Genomic DNA, 27,844 nt, shown 5'->3' on the forward strand with positions numbered 1-27,844 from the left:
ACTTCTATGTGTCACTGGTGTTTTGTGCTTTAATGGCTGGGTAATTAAAATTTGGTCAAAATAATGCCAAATTATCATTTTTATTGCTGACTTTAAATAGTTGCACAAGGTCACCTGACCATCAACGAGTCAGCCAGTTTACAGAATCCTCAGTTTTAACCAGAATGTCACTGGAGTCACCGTCACTGGTGTTACACCACATTCATACAACACCAGTGACTGTAAAATATGTTTGTAATTAAGCCTTTTTGCATATATGATAATAAGAGATGTTGATAGACATATTAAGATTTAGTTTTGGGATGAAAGAAATTGATTTTTTAAAAAAGTACCCACCTGAATTCTCACTCTAAATGGAGAATGACCCAAATGCATTAAAATGTGCAGGAGTGTGTTCCCTGTAGAGGGCGTGTTCACTTATTTTCACATAGAAAATCAACAAAATATGTCATTTAAACTTTTTGCAACTGCATGCAGGGCAGTCAGAAAGCACTCTGACATCACAACTGCTTTACTGTCGCTTAACTATGGACGCAAGTTGGTTTAGTTTGTTAGCCTTTAGCTTACTTAAATAAACAAGCTATAAAACCAGTGTAAGCATAGCAGAGAATACATATTAGCACATTTTTTCAGACACTCATATATATCACCCCTGAGGGTTTATTGAAGCAGGTGAACATAATCATAACTCTGAGCAAACACCTTTTTTTCTGGGTGGTCTGGGTTAATCGAACTGTGGGAACGAGAAGCAGGACAAGGGTTCTAGTTTCGCACACTAGAATTCTACTGAGCTTAAATTAGCAAACTAATGGTTTACCAGATGTGGTGTAAAGTGAGAAATGACCATTTTCCAACCTCTCTTTACCCATTAGACTTAAACGGGTTGTTTTTGTTACTGCGCCTTTAAGACTGACATATGTAAATGAGCTCAGTTCTGATTGGCTGTCTTATATTATGCCTCGTTATAAAAGCAGTCTGAGCTGTAACACTCCTTATAACTTCAGCGTGAGTGAGTGGACTGAACTAAACTGCTGTAGGCTGAATAGGCAGGTATATGTAAATGCATTATTTTTTGTGACATCACAATTCAATATGAGCTGTTTTGCTGTTCCCATATACAGAGTGGGGTTTCAATGGTATGCATTAAAACAATGTTTACATACTACATCAAAGTTAATTTAAAAAAGGGAGGAAAATTCGGTTTTCCATGATATGGGCCTTTTAACACAACATGTACTAAGCCTTTTCTAAATCATTCAGAGCAGTTTAGTGTGAAATGCTTCATTGTAGAGAAACTTACAGACTCTGATATCTTTACAGTGGTGGTGATAGGAACCAGGGGTCACCATGACTACAACACAAATATAGACTTTTTTTTTATTTTTATAGAAACCACCAGTGAACCTACATGCTTTTATATGTAATGTTTATGATGGTAAAATAGTGGAAAACAACACAAATATAGCCATTTTATTTACTATCCAAAACCACCAGTGAACCTACACGAGTCTTCCGAGTTTATATATGAAGTGTTGATGATAAGATATATATATATATAATATATATATATAGTTTGGGTCAAAATCACTTTACAGTGGTGGTGATAGGAACCAGGGGTCTCCTGAGCTTTTATATGGAATGCTGATGATGGTAAAATAGTGCAAACTCTGAAATAATAGGTTTTCTTTGGGGACTATTTTGCCTCACAACGCCCTGTGTGTACCCTTCCACCATGAATGGATTAAAACAAATGGAAAATGCAAATTAAGCCAAAACTTTAACACAAAACTGTCATAAAACAATGTTACTGGTAATGTTTACACCTTAGCCATTTAATTGTGCAGACAATTTCAAAAATCAGTGGAGTTCCCCTTTACAGGTGCAGTAAGAGAAAAAGCCTGTTTAATTCTAAGAGATAAAGTTGGAAACTGGTCTTGTAAAAATCAGCTGTCACTTTTTAAGCACATAAAAGGACATAGATGTAAGAAATGGACCTCATAGGAACGAGAATAAAAAAAATGGACGATACAGTTATGAAAATGTACAAATTTGTACGTCTCCCCTTGGAAAGTGAAGGTAATATACCTTTAAACTCTTTAAAGGCACACAAGTGGACCTTAAGGAACATTAGGAGGGTACATTAAAGCGGAACTCCACTGATTTTTCCAAATTCTACATAATTAAATGGTCGAGATGTAAACAAAGTCATTCAGAGTGGTTTGATGTGAAATGCTACCGTTCTAGAGTCAGAACTGTTCACAGTGGTGGTGATAGGAACCAGACGTCCACCTCTAAAAGCTCCCACACAGAAAGTTACTACATGAAATGGTTATGAATTCACTGCCTGATGTCTGAGACTCTGTTTTATGATAGTTTTGTGTTAAAGTTTTGGCTTAAATTGCATTTTCCATTTGTTTTAATCCGTTCATGGTGGAAGGATACACACAGGGCGTTGTGAGGCCAAATAGTCCCTAAAGAAAACCTATTATTTCAGACTTTCCACTATTTTACCATTATCAGCATTCCATATAAGAGCTCAGGAGACCCCTGGTTCCTATCACCACCACTGTAAAGAAATCTGAACCATTTCACACCAAACCTCTCTGAATGACTCTATTTACATCTCAACCACTGAATAATGCAGAAATTTTGAAAAACTGGTGGAATTCCCCTTTAACACCGTTTGTGCCTTGCGGGACTTGGAAAGCGCAGCTGAGCATGCTAGTTAGGGCGCAGGTGCTCAGATTGGAGCGCAGCCTTCGCCTTAGTCTCCAAACAGTCTGGGATTGTTTTACATGTTTCTGAGTCTCTAAGCAACAGGTCAACCGCGGTCAGGCTCTGTTTCCAATAGCGCAGCAGGGCTCTCCTAAACCCCGCCCCCCGTCTAACGTTACGAAGAGAGAGAGACTCTGAGAGAAAGAAAGAGAGAGAGAGAGAGAGAGAGAGAGAGAGAGAGAGAGAGAGAGAGAGAGCGAGCGAGCGAGCGCTAGAGAGTGTCACGTGACTCTCCGGTGACTCCAGCAGGTAAAGGTGCGCGCCTGCCGCTTTATTTGCCCTCCAGAGAGACAGAGAGCCGCGATGGCCGAGTCTCAGCTCATCTGCCTGGACGATGAACACGTCAACGCGAAGATCCCCGAGTCCAAGCCGGAGTTCTACTACAGCGAGGAGCAGCGGGCAGCGCTGGAGAGCCTGCTGAGAGACGGAGACGGAGCCTTCAAAATGCGCCTGAAAGAGGACAACGTTAAGGACTTCCTCTCCGCCCGGGAGGTCAGATGGATACGCGACACATTCCGGGAGTACGAGGCCGCCGGCGGCGGCGGGGGGGACTCCGAGCCCTGCGGCTCGCACTCGCCCCGAGACCCGAGCGCGGACTCCGGCGTCCACTCGACCTACTGGCCCACCATGTCTGACACTGAGGTCCCCCCACTGGACATCGGCTGGCCGAACAGTGGCTTTTACCGAGGGGTCACTCGGGTGTCCGTGTACTCGCACCCCCCTAAAGAGAACAGCCCACACATCAAAGAAGTAGTGCGCAGACTCATACAGGAATCAACCAAGGTAGGCTAGTTCATCCAGAGAGGAGAACAGCAGGCCCAGCAGAACACAACACCAACACTACACCATCACATCACTACATCACTGTCACTCTCAGTGTTGGCCTTATCGCAGGAATATTGAGTGAAAACTCATATAGGAGTCAAATAAGGTGAATACCTCAATAATATAATATAGATATAATATCATTTTTCAGTCTATAGTGTGTCACTCTGTACCTTTATAACCATTTATCTACTATTCTTTTCAAGAGACTCATTTTCACTTGTTCAAAGAAATCTAAAAGGATGATTTTCCACCTCCAAAGTTCAGTCTTAGAAGTTGGTTGCACTTCCCGCTTCTCACCATTCGAGTAAACTTAACTACGCATTTAAATTCATCATTAAGCCTCACTTGTCTTCAGAAATATCTCCTGGAAAATGAATAAGTTGTGCTTAATTCCCATTTTGAGTTGAAATTAGATAAGTAAAGGCTCTCTCTGACTTTTGCACAAGCCTTTTCTGATTCTATTAGACATTAGACGTTTAAAAACACCCCACATATCAAAGAAGTTGTGCATAGGCTCATACAGGAACCGACCAATAGGCTAGCTCATCCAGAGAGGAGGACAGCAGGCCCAGCAGAACACAACACCAACACTACACCATCACATCACTACATCACTGTCACTCTCAGTGTTGGCCTTATCGCAGGAGTAGTGAGTGCAAACTCATATAGGAGTCAAATAAGGCAAATACCTCAATAATATAATATAGATATATCATCTCTCTACCTTTATTACCGTTTATCTAGCATTCTTTTCAAGAGACTCGCTTTCAGTTGTTTCAGAGAAGTCAGCAGGGATATTTTTCCACCTCCAAAGTTCAGTCTTAGAAGTTGGTTGCACTTTCTGCTTTTTACCATCCAAGTCAACTTAATGGCACTTAAAAAATATCTGCTGGAAATGAATAAGTTGTACTTAACTCCCATTTTGACTTGAAATGAGATAAGTAAAGGCTCTCTGACCTTTGCCCAAGCTGTGCTGGATTCTGTTAGACATTAGCTTTTTTAAAAACACCCCACATATCAAACAAGTATTGCGCAGACTTATATAGGAACCAAGGCAGGCTAGCTCATCCAGCGAGGAGAGCAGCAGGCCCAACAGAAAACAACACCACAGCTCACTCCTACATCACTGCCACACTCAGTGTTGGCTTTATCTCAGGAATAGTGAGTGCAAACTCATCCATGAGTCACACAAGGCAAATGTAGGCCGCACGCCAATCTGCAGACTTGTGGACTAACTAGGGTGCTTAGCTAGTGAGCAGAGTTCTGACCAGTGAGTGTGAACGTTTAGTCCTCAAGCACTGAGAACAATACCAGCCATGACACAAAATTAGGAATTCGACTCGATACAATACTGTCTCAGTTCAGTACAGCAGAAATAAAGAGTGGCTGAAACGTTTATTACTGCTAAAAAGTATTATGACCTGTTTATTAGCTAGCTAATAATTAGGGATGCAGTGGTCATGGATTTTTACAGCTGAAGGGAATTTTGGGCAGTGGACAATTTATTTTTCCTAAATCTTTTTTCAAATTACGTTTCCAGTACTTTCTATTATCCAAAGTCATAATATAAATAACAGCATTTGCTCTTTTATGGGCCAAAATGGGGAATCAGTACTAAAATGTATAGAACTATATATTCTTATAATATTAATGTACTAGCTAGTGACCAACAAGCTAACCAACCTGAGTCTGTATTTAAGTGAAAGGAAAACCGTGATGACATCACAGCGGGTTTAATTGCTCTGACAGTTGGCGGACTGGTAGGTTTACCATGTTCCAGCGTGCTAGCTAGTGTGCTAGCATGTTGGAACATGAGCGTCAGTTGGAACACAGCCATTGAATACTTAGCCAGTTGCCCGTGGAAACTCCAGCAGCTTATCTTGGTCATAAAACGTTTGCAAGTCATTCATACATCATTATCTGACCTGTTTTTATAGCAGTGTGTCCCAGTGAAAGTCCTGCAGCGCATCTGTGCTGCAGTATCAAGGTTTTTTCCTGCGTCTGAGTCATATTACCTAATGATGGAGTTGTTCTTGATCTGAGTCAGACCACAAATCTAAAAGAAAGCACAAGGGGATTCTGGGGTTTGTCTGACCACCCTAAACTGTATAAGGTTAGCCGTCAGCCACAAGAACTTCAGTCAAGAAATATGTGGTATGTGGTGTGTGTGTATATGTGTGTATATATATATATATATATATATATATATTCCGATCAGGCATAACATTATGACCTTGTTTCTACGCTCATTGTCGATTTTATCAGCTTCACTTACTATATAGGTGCACTTCTACAATTACAGACTGTAGTCCATCTGTTTCTCTGATACTTTGTTAGCCCCCTTTTACCCTGTTCTTCAGTGGTCAGGACCCCCATGGACCCTCACAGAGCAGGTACTATTTGGGTGGTGGATCATTCTCAGCACTGCAGTAACACTGACGTGGTGGTGGTGTGTTAGTGTGTGTTGTGCTGGTCTGAGTGGATCAGACACAGCAGTGCTGCTGGAGTTTTTAAACACCTCAGTGTCACTGCTGGACTGAGAATAGTCCACCAACCAAAAACATTCAGCCAACAGCGTCCTGTGGGCAGCGTCCTGTGACCACTGATGAAGGACTAGAGGATGACCAACACAAACTGTGCAGCAGCAGATGAGCTATGGTCTCTGAATTTACATCTACAAGGTGGACTGACAAGGTAGGAGTGTCTAATAGAGTGGACAGTGAGTGGACAGTGAGTTTAAAAACTCCAGCAGCACTGCTGTATCTGATCCACTCGTACCAGCACAACACACACTAACACACCACCACCACGTCAGTGTTACTGCAGTGCTGAGAATGATCCACCACCCAAATAGTACCTGCTCTGTGGGGGTCCATGGAGGTCCTGACCACTGAAGAACAGGGTAAAAGGGGGCTAACAAAGTATGCAGAGAAACAGATGGACTACAGTCTGTAACTGTAGAACTACAAAGTGCACCTATATAGTAAGTGGAGCTGATAAAATGGACAATGAGTGTAGAAACAAGGAGGTGGTCATAATGTTACGCCTGATCAGTATATATCGCTGTAGATATATAACGATATATATCTACATATTATTAAGTATAAGTTATTCATTTTCCAGCTTCAGGAAAAAAGCAGAACACATACTTATATTTAAAAAAATCACACAGAAGCCTCAAAAATTAAATATAATAATATCACATTTGTCAGTATTTATTGTGTCCATAAAGTTTTACTCTACTTATATCTAATCTCCTCAGAAATCCCTCCTGGAAAATGAATAAGTTGCACTTAATGGCCATTTTGACTGTAAATTAAATAAACGAAGGGTCTCTGACTTTTGCCCATTCTGTATGTGCTGCGTTCTGCCAGCTCTCATTATGGTTGATAGGGATCCTAACTGTCACATGACTCAGCCTAGTTTCTGTAGGAAGTTCACCTGTTGTCATGTGACGCTGAGTGAAATACCCACCTGCTGGGAAGGCATGATTAGATTTGTTTAAACAGGCCAAAGTCTTCCTTCAGTTACTCTTTTACTCTCACTCGACAAACAAGTATTCAGAAGTAGAAGAACTAGTTCTAGATCCCCGATTCCAACTAATGGTTTACTCAGGGACAGTTCAGATGAAAAACATTTCCTGATCATTCCTGATAATCTTAAGACTGAAACTCATTCTGTCGGTTACTTAGTTTTGAGGTTTATTATTCAGTCATTAATAGTAAGACTAATTTTTCAGTATTCACTATGAATTATTCAGTAGCTATGGTTACTTATTCAGTATCTACTATCAGTTGTTCAGTATCATTAATGTAGTAGCTACTATCAATTATTCACTTACTACTATACATTAATCAGTAACTTCCACAAATTATTCAGTAGCTATAATTAATTATTCAGTATCTACTATGAATTATTCAGTAGCAATAATTTAATAATTACTATCACTTATTGACTCAGTACTATAAATAGTAAAAAAATCAGCAAGTCCCACAAATTATTCAGTATCTACTATGAATTATTCAGTAACTACTATAAATATTCAGTAATTACTATGAATTATCCAGTAACTACTATGAATATTCAGTATCTACGGTGAATTATTCAGTAACTACTATAAATATTCAGTATCCACTATGAATTATTCAATATCTACTATGAATATTCAGTAGCTACCATGAATTATTCAGTATCTACTGTGAATTATTCAGTGACTACTATACATATTTAGTATCTACTATGAATTATTCAGTATCTACTATGAATTAGTCAGTATCTAATATGAATTATTTAGTATCTACTATGAATTAGTCAGTATCTACTATAAATTATTCAGTATCTACTATGAATTATTCAATAACTACCTTAAATCTGTCAGTATATAAAATATTATTCAGTAACTACAATGATTTATTCAGTATTTTCTATATGTTAATCAATAAGAATTAAACATTTTTTCAGTACATACTATTAATATTCAGTATCTACTATGAACTACTCAATGTCACCTATAAAACAATTCAATAACTACTGTATTTATTAACTAGTATGAATTATTCAGTAACTACTGCACACTAAATGATAATAATGTAAAAATGATACAACAACCACTATGAAAGTAATGTCTAAGTAATGTCGTTCAGAAAGTGAGGAATTGAAATGTGGGCCTTTGATCTCTCTGGTTGAATCTGAGTGAATCGCGCTCTAATCAGTGAAGATGGGGCTAAACAGACAAGAAACACTGTAATGATTACAATCCATGCCTGAAAAGAAAAGAGTCCCTGAGGAAAAGAGCAGGAGGACTTGTTGTAACCAGCGCAAGCAGGACGAAAAAGGTCAATTTGTCACCGCTTTAAATGTCAGAACAGGTTGTGTGCGTATGTGCGTTTGTATAAGAGATGGAGTAATGCTAAGCTAATAAGAACACTCCCCCAAGCCTGCGGGCTTGTCTGTGGATGGGCTCGTCAGCTCCTGTCTGTTTTCACTCTGTCAAACAGCGTACACCTCACAGCTAGTGGCACGCGCTAACAGCCGCTACACACAGGACTCCTCACACTAACACGTACACACCATCAGCTACTGACATACGCTTAATAACATACCTGCTCTATTAAGGGGCTCAGAAACCAATGAACCATATCATTAATGTAACAGATAGCATTGAAAGATGTAATACATATACACCGATCAGGCATAACATTATGACCACCTCCTTATTTCTACGCTCATTGTCCATTTTATCAGCTCCACTTACTATATAGGTGCACTTTGTAGTTCTACAGTTACAGACTGTAGTCCATCTGTTTCTCTGATACTTTGTTAGCCCCCTTTTACCCTGTTCTTCAGTGGTCAGGACCCCCATGGACCCTCACAGAGCAGGTACTATTTGGGTGGTGGATCATTCTCAGCACTGCAGTAACACTGACGTGGTGGTGGTGTGTTAGTGTGTGTTGCGCTGGTACGAGTGGATCAGATACACCACTCTTCTGGGAAGCTTTCTACAAGATTTTAGAGTGTCTGTAGGAATTTTTGCCCATTCATCCAGGTCCTAGGGGGCCTGACTCATAATCTCCGTTCTAGTTCATCCCAAAGGTGTTCGATGGGGTTGAGGTCAGGGCTCTGTGAGGGCCAGTCAAGTTCCGCAAACAAAGTTGGAAGAATACAATTGACCAAAATGTCTCATATCAAAATAGATTTCCCTTCACTGGAACTAAGGGGCCTCCGTCAATTCCTGTAAATCAGGAGACTGTGAAATCCCCTGCAAAGCCGAGACCAAAAAAGACACACATTATCAGCATTATTTTATCTATATATCTATCTATATATATATATATATATAGTCATATGCAAAAGTTTAAGAACTCCTGGTTAGATTCTGTATTTTGTTGATTTTCTAAGTGGAAATTATTTGCTGAATTTAACGTATGGTAAAAAAAAAATGTGGCCTGTTTAAAAGTTTTTGCATTTTATGTTTTCTTTTATTTTTTTCAATCTTTTAAATTCGGCAAATAAATAAACAGTTCAGTAAAAAAGGTGCAGTAAAATTGGCAGAAAAGTGCTATATTTAAGTGTTTTCTCTGTAGAGGATGTGTTCACTTTTTCACTTAGGAAATCAATAAAACATGTTGTGTTCAAACCTTTGCTTGTGACTGCACACTATGAAAAATATCCATCAAATCCAAATTTCTGCCCAGTGCCATTTTTTTGAGCAAATATCTGCTGATACCAATACCATCCCTTTGTGAATCGAGCATCCCTGTCAATACATTAAGCAGCTCTATCGAGGACATTATGCCAAATCATGTCAAACTGAGTTACTGCAGCCCCAGCAGGTGTTCTTGAAGCCATAAGTCATAAATATTTTATGAGGTGCGCTCCTTAAGCTTTGTGTTATGTAACAGGTCACTTTACTCCTGTTCTTTCTCACCTTAAGAACAAATTGACTGACCTTTTTTTAATCAAATTTAGCCAAATCAGTACACTTTCAGCAGTCAGATCAGAACTGTTCCTTCTGCTGATGATCTTTAGGTATACATACTCATATGATAGAAATCCCCCAGTTTTACACTTTCAATGACAAAAATGCACAAATTGAGAAGACTTTTGTTTCATGTAGTAATGTCACGCATGATAGCAGACTGCTTCTCGTGTATGTGTGTGCTGTGTGGGGGTGTAGACGTGCTGACAAAGATCAGAATGAGAAAACCCCACTTATCAGAATTACCCTGATTCATCAGAGTGTGAGGAAATGCGTCAGGACCGGCAGCAGATTAGCACTGTTTGCGGTATCGACCATTCACTTTATTAGTTTGTCTTTCTTATCATTCAGAAAAGCATCATAACGAGAGGTGGGCAAACATACAATATCATGATACACATATACATATATATATATATATATATACATATATATATATATATATATATATATATATATATATATATATATATATATATATATACCGATCAGGCATAACATTATGATGACCTCCTTGTTTCTACGCTCATTGTCCATTTTATGAGCTCCACTTACTGTATAGGTGCACTTTGTAGTTCTACAGTTACAGGACTTCAGTGGTCAGGACCCCCATGGACCCTCACAGAGCAGGTACTATTTGGGTGGTGGATCATTCTCAGCACTGCAGTAACACTGACGTGGTGGTGGTGTGTTAGTGTGTGTTGTGCTGGTCTGAGCGGATCAGACACAGCAGTGCTGCTGGAGTTTTTAAACACTGTGTCCACTCACTGTCCACTCTATTAGACACTCCTACCTTGTCAGTCCACCTTGTAGATGTAAAGTCAGAGACGATAGCTCATCTGCTGCTGCACAGTTTGTGTTGGTCATCCTCTAGTCCTTCATCAGTGGTCACAGGACGCTGTTGGCTGGATATTTTAGTAATATAAAATAATAAAAAATAGCTTTGCTTCTGGGGTGTTTTGGTGCAAAAAAAAACCAAACAGATTTTCCTGTTTTGACATCACATTCGGTAACAGCCTTAATCCCAGTGATGAAACTCTGCCTCCTCAGATATTCTCTAAATAAGGGTCATCTTAGCATCGGTTAGCTGGCTCGTGCTATGCTGTGTGTGCATTTGGCCTGCTAGCTAAGCTCTCGTTAGCTTAGCCACAATGCTACAACCCCAAACACTACAGAACAAGTTTGATTTTGAACATCAGTCACTCTACATTTACACTCTCAGATTAGTTGTCATCATCTAAACTTGATCTAAACTTCTGTCAGCAGAATGTTAAGTTAGCTGATCAGGCTACAAATCCAAACAGCACAGAACAGGTTTAATTTCACCGTCCAGTCACTACCATGCCAGTCACTCGACTTCACTCCCTCAGATTTGAGTCATTATAGTCTAAACTTGTGTCGGTGCTTTAGGTAGAGCCAGAATCAGCATGTTCTGTGGTGAGCAGAGCTGTTACCATGCTAGCTAAGCTAATGCTAACTAGCTCTTCTCTCCTAGTTTGCAGCACTGTTTAACATTTAGCAGTTGTTAGATTAGATTGTGTACATTTATACGATACATGATATGTCTTAACATTTTTTTCCTAACATCTGATTCATTGGAACGGACAAAAAAGAACCAGCAGTATTTAAAAAAATACTTAACCACTTATGCTCATAGGTACATTTCGGTTTTTCTGTCTGAATTTACATGCCCAAATCGTAAGGCAAATTATTCAGTAACTGCATGAAATAACTGTAATGTAAAAGTTCCCCTCAAATGAACAGAAAATGTGTTTTATGATCACACATATTGCTATATGCTTACAATTAACTGCTGAAAGCCAAAAGTCTTAGATGCTCTTTGTACTTTTTTATAAAATTAACTTTTACAGAGCAGATCACTGAAGAGACGCCATCTGTTTATAGTTTATAGCTCAGATTTGTGGAAAAATGGGTCAGCTTCTTTTCTTATAAGGGTTTAAAATTACATCACCCATCTATTTGACTCGAAAGAAGACAGTTACAGCTCTCATATGACCCCCAGCTTTTGAATATAGCTTATAAAATATGAAAGTTAATGATATGACGAAGTGCGTTTTGGAACCACCGGTGGTCCCAAGGAGTTACAGAGGTTAAATAATTATGAATACAATGATTTGTATTGAAAAGAACAGTAGCGCTATATTTAAAAAATACTTAAAATAAAATGAATATTAAAAAAAATATGAACACAAACTGTTCTGCTGTAAATCCACTTAAACAGGATTAATAAATCTTTCACTGTAACAAAATGTGCAGTTGTTCAGTGTTGTACAAATAGTGGCGATATCCATGATATGCTCAGAAAAGCATATCGTAACATATTGTGATGAAACTGATCATGATAATGACAAATATCATCATATTGCACCACTCCTCATCAGACTGCTAGTTCAGTGGGCCACTGTATATATTTAGACATTATTTCCCTTCTTTTAAAAGCTGTAGTTTACTTTTTACTGTTACATTTAAATTAAGTAAGAAAAACACCTGCAAAAGTTGTGTTAGCATAAAACACCTCTGTGTTAATGCTTTAGATATATTTAGCCTCAACTCTCAGCTTTGATCATAGTGTCTCTGATTAGTATGAAGAGAAAGTTTTCAACCTTCTCACTTCTCTTTTTCACGCTTGAGCATTCTTGTTTCTGCTTTCTTTGTGACATCAATTTTTGATATTTTTCAGCTTTGTTTCAGTCTAAAAGTTTGAAGATTTTAAAATTAAGAAATCAAATCTTCTTATTCTGGTTACAGTGTGGCAAATATGGCAGTAAACAGTTAAACTTGGACTCTGAGGGGAGGTGGGGAGGATCCTTTAGTTATTTTTACCTTGATTTATTTATTTATTTATTTTTAATGTACAAGATTTTTTGTCCAGTCATTTTGAGATGGTCCCTAACTGTGAAGCTAACATGGAAGCAAATACAGGGATAGCATGTGAATGATCAAATAAAAGGACATAAAATATCAGTAAAAGTTGTACATTTCGGTTTTTCCGTCTGAATTTACATGCCCAAATCGTAAGGCAAATTATTCAGTAACTGCATGAAATAACTGTAAATTTTTATTTTTTTTTTTGTAAAAGTTCCCCTCCATCCGACGCTTGGCATTGGGCTTGGTGATGTAAGGCCTGCATGCAGCTGCTCTGCCATGGAAACCCTGCCATGAAGCTTCTGGCACACAGTTTTAGTGCTGATATTAATGCCAGAGGCGGTTTGAACTCTGCAGTTATTGATCAGCAGAGCGTTGGTGACTTTTCTGCTCTATGCTCCTCAGCACTCGGCGACCTGCTCTGTAACTTTACATGGTCTGACCCTTTATTGCTGAGTCGCTGTGGTTCCTAAACACTTCCACTTTTCAAAAGTACCACTCACAGTTGATCATTGAATTTCTAGGAAGGAGGAAATTTCACAAACTGACTTGCTGCAACAGTGGCATCCTATTACAGCACCACCCTCGAATTCAGGGAGCTCTTTAAAATGACCCACTCTTTCACAGATGTGTGTAAAGGCAGACTGCATGGCTAGGTGATTGATTTTATACACCTGTGGCAATGAGACTGAGTGAAACACCTGAATTCAGTGAGGAAGAGGTGTGTCCCAATACTTTTGTCCATATAGTGTGTTGACATGGTCTTTAACACTGTACATTAGGGATATTATTGTTGTCCTACACTGTAATATAGTGTTTGCACAGTGTCACAGTGTCTATGTAGTATTGTTAGAGCGCTGTGAGGGAATTTGAGATCACACAATTGGGTGTAGAACTAAAAGCCTTTTGTGCGTTGAATCTCAGTGCCGTATGTTAAAGTCTCTTCTGGGGCTGCTGTCGTGTTTATAGAGTTGCTGTGGTGTCAATGGTGTCAACATTTTTTTGAAAGAAAACAAGGAAATGCCCTCGGCGGAGTGACGGCACTAATCGTTTTCATTTCGCCCACAGTGTCAACTAACTGCTGAGTGATCTGGAGGGAATGAGCTTCAGCATATGAATGTGGCAGGAAGAGAGAGAAAAAAGAGAAAGAGAGAGAGAGAAGAGGCACAGACAGAGAAAGAGGGATAAAGATAGAGAGATGACTGAGAGAAAAGAGAGAGAGGTAGAGACAGAGTGACATAGAAAACAGAAAAAAACAGAAGAAAGAGGGGCAGAAAGGGAGAGACAGTGTGAAAGAGATAAAGATAGAGGAGAAAAGAGAGAGAGAGCATCACACTGAATGAGGGAGAGAGAAAAAACAGAGAGAGAGAGAAAAAGAAAGCAATATTTAACACTGGTTGAGAGAAAAAGATTGAGAGAGAGAGACAGAGAAAAAAGAGAGAAGAGGCTGCTCAGACAGAGAAAATGAGATAGAGAGAGGAGAGAGAAAAGAGAGACAGAGAAAAATAAAACAGAAGGAAGAGAGGGACAGAAAGGGAGAGACAGTGTGAAAGAGATATGGATAGAGGAGAAAGAGAGAAAAGAGAGAGAGAGAGAGAGCAAGAGCAATATTTAACACTGGTTGAGAGAGAGAAAAGGCGACAGAGGTGGAGAGAGAGAGAGACATTGGAAAAAGAGAAGAAAGAGAAAGGCACAGACAGAGAGAAAGAGAAGAGAGGGAAAGAAAGAGAGAGCAATATTTAACACTGGTTGAGAGAGAGAGAGAAAAAGAGAGATAGATAAATAGAGAGAGACAGAGAGATAAAGAAAGAGAAAGAGAAGAGAGGGACAGAAAGGGAGAGAAAGAGAGCAATATGGAACACTGGTTGAGAGAGAAAAAAAGAGATAGAGAGAGAGAGATAAAGAGAGAGATAGAGAGAGAGACCGAGAACATTCATTCGGTAACACTATGGCAGAGAACCTATATAGATGAAGGTTTATTCCAACAACCGCAGATGTCAGAACACTTTTTGAGATCAAATGGCATAAAAATGAACAATAGCAGCTTTTATGACAAACTTTTGTTGAAATGAGCGTTTATAAATGTTTATGTGTGTTTATATTAGTTGTCATGAAAGTCTTATGTCGTGTAGTGTTATGATTATATTTGTCTTTCTTGTTAACAGCAACTGCTGACGTGTTTAGGATGTTTGTCTCATTTAAGTGTTGTAATATTACAGCTTAGCTTAGTGTTTATTTACAGTACAACACTGTACAATATAGCTTAAATTGCTGTTTATTTAAACCCTCAGAAACCCAAACACTGATTCTATTGATGCAATATCATTTTTTAAATTGTTTCCAGATGTCACATAAGTATGATATTTGAGGATGTTTCAGAATTGCAGCCGTAGTGTCTCATTTTAGTTTTAAGTCCAATTTTACTTTATTTAATTAAAGGTTAATGCTAATGTGTACGTTTCTTAGTGAACCTGTGACACAACTATGCATATATCCATTACTTTATATCTCAAAATTAAATTAAATATTTGAAAATTTCAATGAATTTCTGCACTGTAAATATAATCATATTCATAATTAAAGTCCTAAGAATGTAACAAAACAGTCTTTTGTGCAGTTTATACAGTTTCTCTGCATGTTGTTCAGTGTGAGCCTTTCAATTCAATGCATACAGATATCAAACAATACAGACTGGAGCAAATAAAGGGCTCAGTTTAATACTGAGAATTCTGCACGGAGTATAACTAAAATGAGACGAGCCCACAGGGAGAAAATACCCCTCTGAAAATGCCCTGCGGGTCTGTAATGTCATGAGAAGCAGAAAATGTAAAACAGCTTCTAACATTGAAATTTGGTTTGCTGAAAAGTGAAGAACTTGTACTAAACAGCTGTTTTGACTGAAAATGAAATGAATAAAAACATGTTTTCTGGCTTTTACAAAAGTAAAAGAAAGATATTTAGATATATGATGAATATATCGCTGTTGTTGGAAGAAAACCTCGTATCTCCATTTTTGTTGTTTTTCAGTTTTTGGCATAATTTGGAAATACTGGTTGCCGTTTATGTATATTTCATGATGAATGGACAAAAAGAAGTGATCCAAAATGACTTAGAAAAAAGTCTGGTTCCATTGACTTACATTAAACGTAAAGTATGTTTTTTCCTTCTCCTGTAAAGTTACCATTTTGGAAATATGAGGTTTTGCTCTGACAACACCGATATGATATATATGGTCAGAGGCCACCCTTCATTTATTCAAATTCCAATCAAAAAAGGCCATTAAGGACAAGTTATTCATTTCTCAGGAGATATTTCTGAGATTAGATAAGATGATCCACTTGCATAAGGAAGGAAAAAACGCATTTCAAAAAATGATTAAAAGCTGCAGAGAAAATGGGGCTCCTAATGACCACCTGGAAGACCTGGTAGACACCAAAACTGCCCCCCATCAGATAAACAGCACTTAAATCTTTCATCTTTGAGAGAGAGGAGAAAATCAAGCTACTTCAGATCTGAAACAATACACAGCCATCCTTGAGAGAAGACCACTCAGCGCTATGGGTCTGAAAGGATGTGTAGCTGTCAAGAAGAACCTCACTGAGAAAAGAAAACGTGCAAAAATAGAAGAACATGTGCACTATAACTCCATAGCTGGAGTTCCTTTCAGAAAGATATTTAGATATATGATGAATATATCGCTGTTGTCGGAAGAAAACCTCGTATCTCCATTTTTGTTGTTTTTCAGTTTTTGGCATAATTTGGAAATACTGGTTGCCCTTTATGTATATTTCATGATGAATGGACCAAAAGAAATGATCCAAAATAACTTGGTGAAAAGTCTGGTTCCATTGACTTACATTAAAAGTAAAGTATGTTTTTTCCTTCTCCTGTAAAGTTACGAAGTTTTCTTCCAACAACAGCGATGCGTCGTTGCAGCCCTACAAGGAAGTTTTCTCATACTAAAGGCTTCTGTAACCTCTCACTTTTATCACATCATCTCTTCAACTTTGTTGCTTTGTATTCTCAATAGATGAGGATACAATACGTCTGAATGCTCCTGAAATTTTACCTTCTAGTTATTTTCAGTACAATGAGTGGATCCAAATGCATGATGGGTCTGAATGTGAGCTACTTAACCACAGTTTATATCGTTTCTCAGCTTTCAGAATGCTTTGTATTAATGGAGGGACCACAGGGCAAAACGTATCACTATACTTTAATACATTCTCATGATACATTTGTCACAAATCTTAGTTTTTCTGACGTTTGTGAACATGGTGTTATGGACAAAGTGCTCCAGCAAAACAGCAATGCTGCTTCTACCATGATTTCATAAGTTAAATGTTTAGAAAAATGATATTATGATGTCCTGATGGGCTGCCAACCAATCAGCTACAGTTATTATGCAGTTCATACATTTACTGTTCCCTGGTTGTTGTCGTTTGCAGGGTCTTGGTCTATATCTGTCTTGTTTATGGTCCATGCAGTTGTTCAGTGGTCTAGAAGTACTGACCAAAGCGCTCATGGACTCAGAAAAGAGTCATTTATCATATGATAATATTGTTGTGTCCTGCTACTGGCTGGCGCTGGTGCCTGAGACTCTTGTTAGTTAGTCTAGTTGTTAATTTAAGTTATATGTACATGTTATTTGTGTTGTTTAGTGTCAGGGGCTGTGTGTGATTTTGTGTGTGAGGGGGGTTCATCGTTGGGGTGAAGTATGTGGCTAGTGATGACCTCCTCGTTGAGTTCAGTGTCCTGTATGTGTTTTCAATAAAGAGCACTTCTTGCTGCAGATCATGGCTACCCCTGTGTTTATTTTTCTGTCAATGTCACACTGGTGTCAGAAGTGGGATAACAGCCACCCCCCAATTGTCTGGAGGAGAATGCCGCTACTCCGAAAGCGGACAGCAAGAAGGAAGGGGGTAACGCCAGAGCAGATGATGGGATGACCTGACAACGAGGCCGGTGCGAGGGCCACTGTTGGGCTGTGGGGAGCTCTGCAGTATGCTGGAGGAGCTGTGGCATAGGGGCGTGGCCCTGGGAGAGAACTGGGGGTGCTTGATGCCAAAGTGCCCTACGGCGTTTGTTCTTATAGGGACTGTGTGTGCCCAAGGACTTGGCTCGAGTTGGTACTGGTACTCGCTGGGGACCAGCTGACATTTGAAGTGGGAGTTTGTGTAGTAACCTGCTACTGGCTGATACATTGGAGGTGTGGCTAGGCAGATGGCCACATGCAAAGGCTCATGGTATTGCACACGCTCCAACAAAAGGACTTAAATGTTGTTAGTTAATAGTTTAAGTTATGTGTACATGTTATTTGTGTTGTTTAATGTGGAGGGCTGTGGGTTCTGTGAGTAAAGTGAGGGTCTGGGTGAAGTGTGTGGCTACACTGTTAGAAATAAAGGTTCTGTGCAGGTACATTTTTCATTCATCAAAGCACAAACAACGTAAATGTTCCCTCAAAGATACAACAGTGGTTTTATGGTCCAGTTGTGTACCTTAAATAATTTTTTCGCAGGTGAAAAGTTAATAAAATAAAAGTCCTGGCGACGAGACGGGGTGTGTGGAGTCAGTACAACCTAGAAAATATCATTTCAGTGGATTATGGTACAGTTATGCTCCCTGACTAAAGGTACTGAGATGGACCCTTGAGGGTCCCACCCCAGCGACAGTTTCGTATCTTTTTTTCTGAGAGTGTTGTGGTGACCTCCTTGTCAAGTTCAGCGTCCTGTACATGCCCCTTTCTGCCGGTGTGTTCAATAAAGAGCACTTCTTGCAGCAAATCAAAGCAACACCTGTGTTTCTTGATCTGCCGGCATCACAACATCATATGATATCATTATATCACCCATCTCTCTTTTTCTGTTGTTACTTCAGGCACGAGGGTGTAGGCCAAACACTGAAAACTTCCTGAAGACCGTAGGTAGCGTAAATATGTTGTTATTTTGGCATTTAAACCTGTTTTCCAAGACTGTTCAGGAGCAGATTTTCGCTGTAGTGTTTGTTGGAATGAAAGCTCTGGCATGCCTGCTCTTTGCCTCCGGCTGAAAGCTGTATGTTAGATGGTTTATTGTGGCCTTGAAGACTAAAGACTGAATTTCTGTGCTTTAAGTCAGATGTTGGAATTAACATGGTTCTGCACTGGCATGAATCCGCTGACTCTGCAGCTTCCCGCTATAAACACTGCAGGATTCGGAATGGATGAGTCATGCCCCGGGAAGAGTTTGGCAAAAAATCAAATTTGCAGTTTTCTTCCTGATCCCTGCTCAATCAGCCAAGACATGTTTGGTGTCTGAAGTTTGCTTCTTTAGTTTTGCGCTGGAGCTACAAGGCTAATGTAGCTAGCACGTAATGGACACGTATAGCCCACCGATTAGCAATTTGCACACTGTAAGCATAAACCACAGTTGTTCATTAATATCTAACGGACTTGCTCATTTAGCTTCTGAGACAGTATGACATACTGTTGTCTAGAAACATGGACAGACAAAATTCAGGCTTCCACATGACCGCAATTACTGCTTTCAGCTGTGCGAGGTACTTTTGCCCATATACAGTTGTGTGCAAAAGTTTTAACACCCCCAGTCAAACTATGTTGTTGATTTTTTTAAGTGAAAATGAGTCAACACACATTGTACGGAGAGCAAACTTAAATATGGCAATTTAGATCAAGCTCTGTGTCCTGCATGTAATGTCAATGATTTTTTTCCTGTTTATTTTGTGTGCATATTGTCAGGTGGTGGCCGTGGTTATGGACCTCCTGACCGACCTGCTGATTCTGCAGGACCTACTGGATGCTGCCAGTAAGCGCGGAGTGGCCATTTACCTGCTGCTGGAGGAGCACGGTCTGCCGCACTTCCTCGACATGTGCAGCCGCCTGCAGATCTCCGCCCAGCACCTACGGGTGAGCAAACTGACCGCAAGGAAGCAGCAGAATGTTTCTGCGGAAAACCGTTTAATGTTCATTCTTTAATGTTGATATAGAAAAATTGACAAAGTGCTGCAAAAAGTAAAACATTACGGAGCCCCTGAAGGGACATGGTGTAATTTTTAGGTAAAAGGAATGTGGTGAGCACCAGATACTCTCAGGTGAGCACCCAGTACGATGTGGTGAGCACCCGATTTTTTCAGGTGTTCACCCGTTACTATCAGGTGAGCACCAGATACTATGTGGTGAGCCCCCGAAACTATTTGGTGAGCACCAGATACTCTCAGGTGGCCACCCGATACTATTTGGTGAGCACCAGATGCAATGTAGTGAGAAAACAAAAAAAAAAACAACAAAACATTGCATCTCTTTTACCTAAAAAAATCCCCATGTCCCTTTAGGGGCTCCGTACATTGATGTTCTTGCAAGTCAAGACAGCAAAAACAACAATGACATCATCAAATTTATAGATGAGCTTAGAATTGGAAGCATTTTGTTAAAAATAGCAGAGAAAAAGCAACTTTCCTGGTTTTAGACTCGACCTTGAGTTATGTGTGGATATAAGCTTGGAAAATAAATGTTATCGAGATATCAGCCTGGGCGTATTCTGTTGAAACACAACACAGTGTCTTATCAGGTAAAAGCCAGACAAGAATCAGTCCATTTGCTCACGACAAACAGGGCTGCTACTCTGCAAAAGTCCCAGCTTTTCAAACTGTTTTTAACACACATTCTTTGTCAGTTTGCAGTAACTTTCCATATTAAAGCCAAATCAGGTTTATTTAGAGGAAAAAAACATCAAACACATCAATGTTTGTGCCAAAATTAGTGAAAATAAAGCTAAAAGACACACCTTCCTGTGATGTTAGCACTCTTCAGCACTCAAAACGTCTTTGGGCCAAAAGAGTTTTAATATGTGCTTTTAACAGTAGTTTTACAAAACTGTCAATCATTATTTAAAACCAATTTCTGTGATGAACACATTATTAAGTGTTGCAGTGACAGAACAGACCAGATTAAATACCATGATGTAATTAGATTGGCAGGAAGTGGTCGTCTCATGTGTAGAGCAGGGGTTGCAACCCAAATGTTAAGACAAGCCATTTTGTTCTTTCAACAAAAAGCAAACCACCTTGCAAGCCACAACATTATGTCCATAGTAAAAATGTATCTCAACATTCAATATTTTACGAGGCTGAAGTCGCTTCTCATTCACCAGCTTCCTGTTAGAATTTTCCCATTCCACCTTAAATGGTGCCTGAGGCGGCAGAATGCAACTGCTGCATTTAAGGTGGAAAGGGAAAATCGAACAAGAAGCTGGCGAATGAGGAGCTGACTTAATCTGCAACCTCGAATCATATGAAACAACATAGATCAGATTTAAAAAGATCAATACAAAAACAGAGGTAGAATTGTAAATAAAAGATACATAAAAGAGATGTTTCTTAAGATTATGTGCTGAGCTTGATTGCCTAACAAAGGGTATGTTTTTCTGCATTTTATGGAAGGAATCTACAGTTCTAAGAAATGTTGGAACATAAACAGACAGTCAATATAGTATGCAGGTGCTTTAGAGCTTTGAAGACTAGTGGCAGAAATAAACAGGCAGTCAGTGCAGCATTTACGTGTCGTAAGCGTAGCTGTTACCATGTTTCAGAGAGAAAAGCAAAGGCCCTAAAATTGAACCTTGTGGGACTCCACAAGAACTATTACATTTTTCTCTCTCTCACACATTCTCACTTTAGCTTTTTTTTTCACTTTATTGTTTTGTTTTCCTCCACTTTTCCCTCTACATGTGTTCCATTTGCAGTCTGGCTTGTTTTCTGTCAGCAAAAAATGGTAAACAGCTAATGCCTCAGAGTTTTAGTTCCCTCTGAGTCCCTTGTGTACACTTGTTACCATGTGCGCAGAATATTCCTGAAGCTTGGCCTACAAAACTCTGATCCGCCCAACGCGGTGTGCCAATGCCAGCTCGCCCCAACGACTCTGAAACTGCACTTTTCAACAGACTCTACACACATCGTGGCACACAAACATGCTCTTGTTGTGTTATTTGTCGCCACAGCGCCCAAGAACTAAGAGCGAAAGCAGCTCAGTCTGATTCTAGTAGAGCAGAGAAAAGAACTGAGTAGGATTCGTGAACCTTTTGTTCTTTCGTTTCGTCCCACTGCGCTCTTGCGCTCTTCCTTTTTCTAATCTCTCATCATCCCTCCCTGTCTTGCATTCTCACATTTACTTCTTTTTTCACTTTATTTGTGCTGTTTTCTTCCACTTTTCCCCCCACGTGTTTTCCATTTTCACTCTGGTTTGTTTTCTCCTCACTCGCTCGAGCTGTGAATGTAACAGCCACACCTCTGTGTGTGTGTCTAAGGGCTTTACGTCAACTTGTCTTTTAACAGCTTTTCCCTGGATGTTTGCTTAAGAGAGGACGTTTGTATGAATGTATCACACCTACGTTTCAAACTTAGTGCTTCTCTTAGAAGTTGTGGGTTATTACTGTCGCTTTGCTATACTAGAGGTGCCCAAACTTTTTGTCTTGGGGCCAAAGTGCAGTGCTTTGGCCAAGTGCCAAAAAAACAAAATGCACAAATAAAGAATTTAGGCAGGTTTCAGTTTTTAAAAATCTATTTTATAACATTACATTGGATTTTTTTTTTTACTTCAATATTTTAAAGGACAATAAGAATTTAATAAGATAAATGTAGTATAAAATATGATTGCTCTCTCATTGGGTAAGCTAGGGTAACTTTCTTATGGGCCAAATCAAACATCCTCTTGGGCCAACTTTAGCCCGTGGGCAACACTTTGGGCATCCTTGTGCTATAGTATTTAAATATACTTACACTATTATAATGTAAACATATTTACCATTGAGTTATGCAGTGAATTACATTTACATTCTGTATCAACAGGCTGACCAAAACAAGGAGAGTTTATTGCAGAACAAGATTGTACACATAGTTTTTAATCAAGTTCAAATCATAATAAAATATTTTCTTTTTCTCTTACAAATGCAAATGTGGGATGGATTGATAGTTTACTGTCTGCGCTTTCCAAAGTTCTCTGCAGGTCAGAAATGCAGCATATGAATCTGATAATTCTTCTCTTTTCATCAGTGATAATGGCAGCTTCTAAGTGAACATTTCCATTTAGGCCTATGACAGCGCAGGTTTAACAGATTTTCCAACTCCCTCTTCTCTCTGGTGCAGAACCTGCGGGTGCGGACAGTGAGGGGCTCTGGTTTGGCTCTGTCGATGGGAAGGCTTCCGGGAGCTCTGTGCTCTAAGTACATGCTGGTTGATGGAGAAAAGGTCATGTTTGGATCGTATAGGTCAGTCACTGATGGATTCAACACAGATTTTTTTTTCAGTAACAGTGGTGGATTGTATAGATTAGTTGATTACTAGTATAATATATCCAGTAGACAACTACTGTATATTTAGTAGTAGAATAATATATATCCACTAAGTACTATTATACCCTTGAGTATATTAATATATCCACTAATGTATTATTATACCCTGTAGTGCACTAATATATCCACTAATGTACTATTATATCCTGTAGTGTACTAATATATCCACTAATGTACTATTATATCCTATAGTGTACTAATATATCCACTAATGTACTATTATATCCTATAGTGTACTAATATATCCACTAATGTACTATATTAGTACTGTAATGTATTAGTATATCCACTGTTACATATTTGCTACGTACTATTCACTTCAAATATCCACTGGTATACCAATATGTCCATTCCAATGTGAGTTCCACATCACTAAACCCTCAGTGCCTGCTCCAGTAATAATATAGACAAATATATATTGCTGCTGTCCAAAAAAAAATCCCCTTTTTCAATTTTTGACATAATTAGAGAAAATCAGCTGCCATTTAGATTGGGTAAATGCTCCAGACGTGTTTGAAATAAAAATAAAAAGGAATGATACACTAATTGGTATATATATATATCCAAATATATCCATCAGTATACTCATATATCTACTTGTTGAGTTATACATCAACTACTGGTATTCTAATATAACCACTAGCCCACTAATTTGTTAGCAGCTCAAAATAAAGCCCCTAGGTAGCCCCACACTAATAAAATATTTTTCTCTGAAGAAAAACTGAAGTTCTTTTTTCTTTAGCTACGGAAAATGATGACTTGTTGACTGGTTGAATACTTTTTGCATAATTAGTCTAGTAAACAGTCTAATTTGACTAATAAAAATAATAGTTGTGCATCATGCTTTGATTTTTGTCAGATTTATTCATTCATGTTTTCATTCATTTGTCCATTTGTTCATCCATCCAATCATTGCTTTCCCTATTACACTCTTCCATACAGCTTTACATGGACTTCATCCCGGGTGAACCGCAACACTATCACGGTCATGTCAGGCCAGGTCGTGGACTATTTTGACAATGACTTCAGAGAGCTGTATGCAGTGTCCGATAAAGTGGACCTGTACTATGAGTTCCACATTACTAAACCCCCGAAGCCTGCTCCAGTGATAAAAGCTCCAGCTGCTCCCAGCCAACCTGCACTGCCTGTATCCAGCTCTCGCTTCCAAGTCTCTCTGGGAGACTCCAAACAAGTCAACCTGAAGGTTCCTGCACACAAATACCACAATCCTAAGTATGCTCTAGTAGTGGGAAACAGTCTTGGAATCACAGGATCTCTGCAAGATCTCTCCAAGCTTAAGGACTATGTTGGGCAGACCCATATGGAGAAATTACTCCACACCAGTGGGGGCAGTAATGAGCGTGTGGAAAGCAAACCCCCACAGTCACCTGTATCCCTTAAGGAGACAGATGAGAATAAAGGAGATGTAAAGAATCCGTTGCCTTTCGGTTTGAAAAAACAACGTAGCTCTTTCCGGCTTTTCCTCAAAGGCAGGTCGCCCAATCAAAGCCCAGACTTAAGGACAGCAAACGATAGCACTGACTCTAAAACTGCCAATCACAGCCCATCAAAACCTGTCAAAGACTTGGCCAATGCTTCTAAAGAAGCCAGTCATTCTAAGGAGGCCAGTCATTCTAAGGAAGTGCCTTCAAGGATCGCCAGTCATGCTAAAGATCCTCCAAAGATCGCTAACCATGCTAAGGAAGTGCCTCCAAAGATCGCTGATCATGCTAAGGAAGTGCCTTCAAGGATCGCCAGTCATGCTAAGGAAGTGTCTCCGAAGATTGCTAACCATGCCAAGGAAGTGCCTCCGAAGATCGCCACCCATGCTAAGGAAGTGCCTCCAAAGATCGCCACCCATGCTAAGGAAGTGCCTCCAAAGATCGCCACCCATGCTAAGGAAGTACCTCCAAAGATCGCTAACCATGCAAAGGAAGTGCCTCCAAAGATCGCTAACCATGCAAAGGAAGTGCCTCCAAAGATTGCTAACCATGCCAAGGAAGTGCCTCCAAAGATCGCTACCCAGGCTAAGGAAGCATCACCTGAGGACGCGTCCAAACACACACAGACTCCCTCTCCTTTACATGAAGTCTCAGAGAGCGACAGCATGGCCGAACTGGACGACACATTCGTGATTATAGAAAAACCAAACGTGCTGAAGTTCAAAAGTAAATCTAAGTCGTCCAAACTAGGCCAAAGAAGCATGTCCCTGCAGACCATCAGCACAGGCGAGGAGGACGGTATGTTTCGTTGTTTACATTGTGTCTTTCAGCTCATGCATTATGAAATAAAACCCTGTTTACCTAAGTTTAACCCTCTACTGCACGATGTTGCCTCAGGGCAACAAACTAGTTTTCCTCACTTTACAATAACAAACATATTTAAAGACAATGATAGGCTTGAAAATAAAGGGAAGAGTTTGAGTAAGTCAATACTTGGTCATACTATCTCCTATTGGGCTCCTTTGAACCAATTTTCAGAAATATGTTTGTTGCCTAGAAGCAACACTGTGCGACCGTGGAATGGATTCAGCCAGTCACAAGCCAGGTCTCACCACTTCAGGGGACACAGCTCTGTATCATTTCTTCTCATTGTCGCACAATGTTGCCTCAAGGCAACATAATCCAAAAGGACCCCTGGACACATTTTTAAAAAAAGTTTTTGAATTTAATAATCAGATCTATTGTATGCAAGAAAAGTGAGTGGATTTTTTTTAATGGTTCTTTATAGCACCAAAAAGGGTTCTGCTATTGTTACAAAGTCAAGCTTGTAATAACAGCAGAACCCTTTTTGGTGCTATATAGAACCACTTTCAGAAAGGTACAACACATTCTCCATCAATCTGAAGAACCATTTCACCATGCAAAGAACTACTTAAGCATGAAATGGTTCTAAATAGAACCATTGCCTCTACTAAAGAACCATTGAAGAACATTGTTAAGAGTGTAGCTTTACTGAACTGAGATGAACATTTTAATTTTAGCAAGCGAGCGAAAAAACTTTATACCGTTGCGTTTTTACTGTCCATTTTAGTTGAATTAGCCAGTTTATCAACTGCTAGGTTAGCTGCTTGGCTACGCGCTGCTGCCAGCTATGGCAGTTATCTACACTTCTTTACTGTGCCGCATTGTGCTCTCATGAGTATATTATTATCTGATATGACTGTGTTTACTTTGTGTTTTTACTGTTCTTGGTGAGTTCATTAGCTTTTTTTTCCGCTAATCCTCACCAGTCCAGTATTGGTTTCGCAAGTTGACATGAACTGCAAATTTCCAGTGTGACTGCTGCTTCAAAAGGTTCATTTGTTCCCAGTTTAACTCCAGTATATCACGGTGTGAGCTCTCTAGGAGCCCATTGAACAGGCGACTGTGAATGCCAGGTTACCTGAGCTTTTGTGACAATAAAGCAGTCTTTGTTTGTGACCCTCTTTTTGTGTCTGTCCAGGCTCCAGAGGGCGAAGGCGGAACCAGAAGAAGACTTGCATTCAGTCATGAGCGAACAAACCCACAGTAGAAGGTAGAAACATGAAGAATCTTAGAATCTTCTGAGAATTAGACACAATGCCAGCTTGGACAGGAACAGGAAACGGACGGTTTGGCATCGCTTGCGCGGAAAGCAGAGCAGAATGTTTTGTAGGACTGTGCCTGCAAGATAACATCAGTGGAGTCAGTAATTTGACATGACTTTTCACCTCCAAAATGTCTTCTGTCCCCTTCAGTATTGAAATCAGAACGCTCACACTGGTGAGTCTGAAATATGAAATGTGAAATATGAAATGTCAAATGGGTTTGGAGTTGAAGAAGCTTCCCTACAGAACATTTGAAAGCAGAAGTCATGGCTTGGTGTTCATACCAGGAGTCGTAACCTTCTTAAGAATGGCAGAGGGAAAGGCCCAGAATGTGAATCGTCGGCTTTTCGTTTTGAAGCGAAAGTGACAGAAATGTTCTTCCTCCGGTTCTTCACGCCAATGTCATTCTCCAGTTTCTAGAACATGTCCATGTGAATCCAGTAGTAAAGCACATGTCATGTGTGGATATTTAGGGCCACTGTTTGCTTTAGTAGTGAAGAAGCACTTAAAATGCTCTTTTTGCATCTTTTTGTAGTTCAGTAACTACAGTTCAGTTCACTGGCCATTTTATTAGAAACACCTACCACAGAGCTGCTCTTGGCTGGAAATTTTTGGGTGGTGGACCACTCTCAACATAGCACTAACACCCCTAAACCAGCTCAACACAACTGCACATGATAACAGATGGACTTCAGTCTGTAGCTGTACGTCTATATAGTGGACCTATGAGGTAGGCGGAGCTCATAAAATGACCATTGGTAATAGTGGATGGTCCATGAATGTGCAGATACAGTGGAAGTACTGCTGGAGCCTAGTTGCTGTTGTGCATTGTTATATTTAAAATTATATGTTTTCACTGTTTTTATAATTTTGTACTGAGGACAATTAAAACGACTTTTTAAGACCTATATATGTCTCAAAACCTGCGATTTGTTTTGCTTACACCTGTGAATTTTTGAAAATATA

At 39.5% G+C, this 27,844-nt stretch overlaps 1 protein-coding gene across 1 annotated transcript; it reads left to right on the forward strand.

Moving 5' to 3' along the window:
* The first annotated feature begins 3,013 nt into the window (after window positions 1-3,013).
* On the forward strand, window positions 3,014-27,786 carry fam83fa (family with sequence similarity 83 member Fa). Its single transcript, XM_036590348.1, has 5 exons — window positions 3,014-3,558; window positions 19,704-19,871; window positions 23,105-23,226; window positions 24,253-25,550; window positions 26,755-27,786. Exons 1-5 carry the CDS (start codon window positions 3,079-3,081, stop codon window positions 26,802-26,804), a joined length of 2,118 nt encoding a protein of 705 aa, XP_036446241.1. The 5' UTR covers window positions 3,014-3,078; the 3' UTR covers window positions 26,805-27,786.
* The last annotated feature ends 58 nt before the right edge of the window (window positions 27,787-27,844 follow it).

Source organism: Colossoma macropomum, unplaced genomic scaffold (genome assembly GCF_904425465.1).
Source record: "Colossoma macropomum unplaced genomic scaffold, Colossoma_macropomum, whole genome shotgun sequence".
Classification (NCBI taxonomy): Eukaryota; Metazoa; Chordata; class Actinopteri; order Characiformes; family Serrasalmidae; genus Colossoma; species Colossoma macropomum.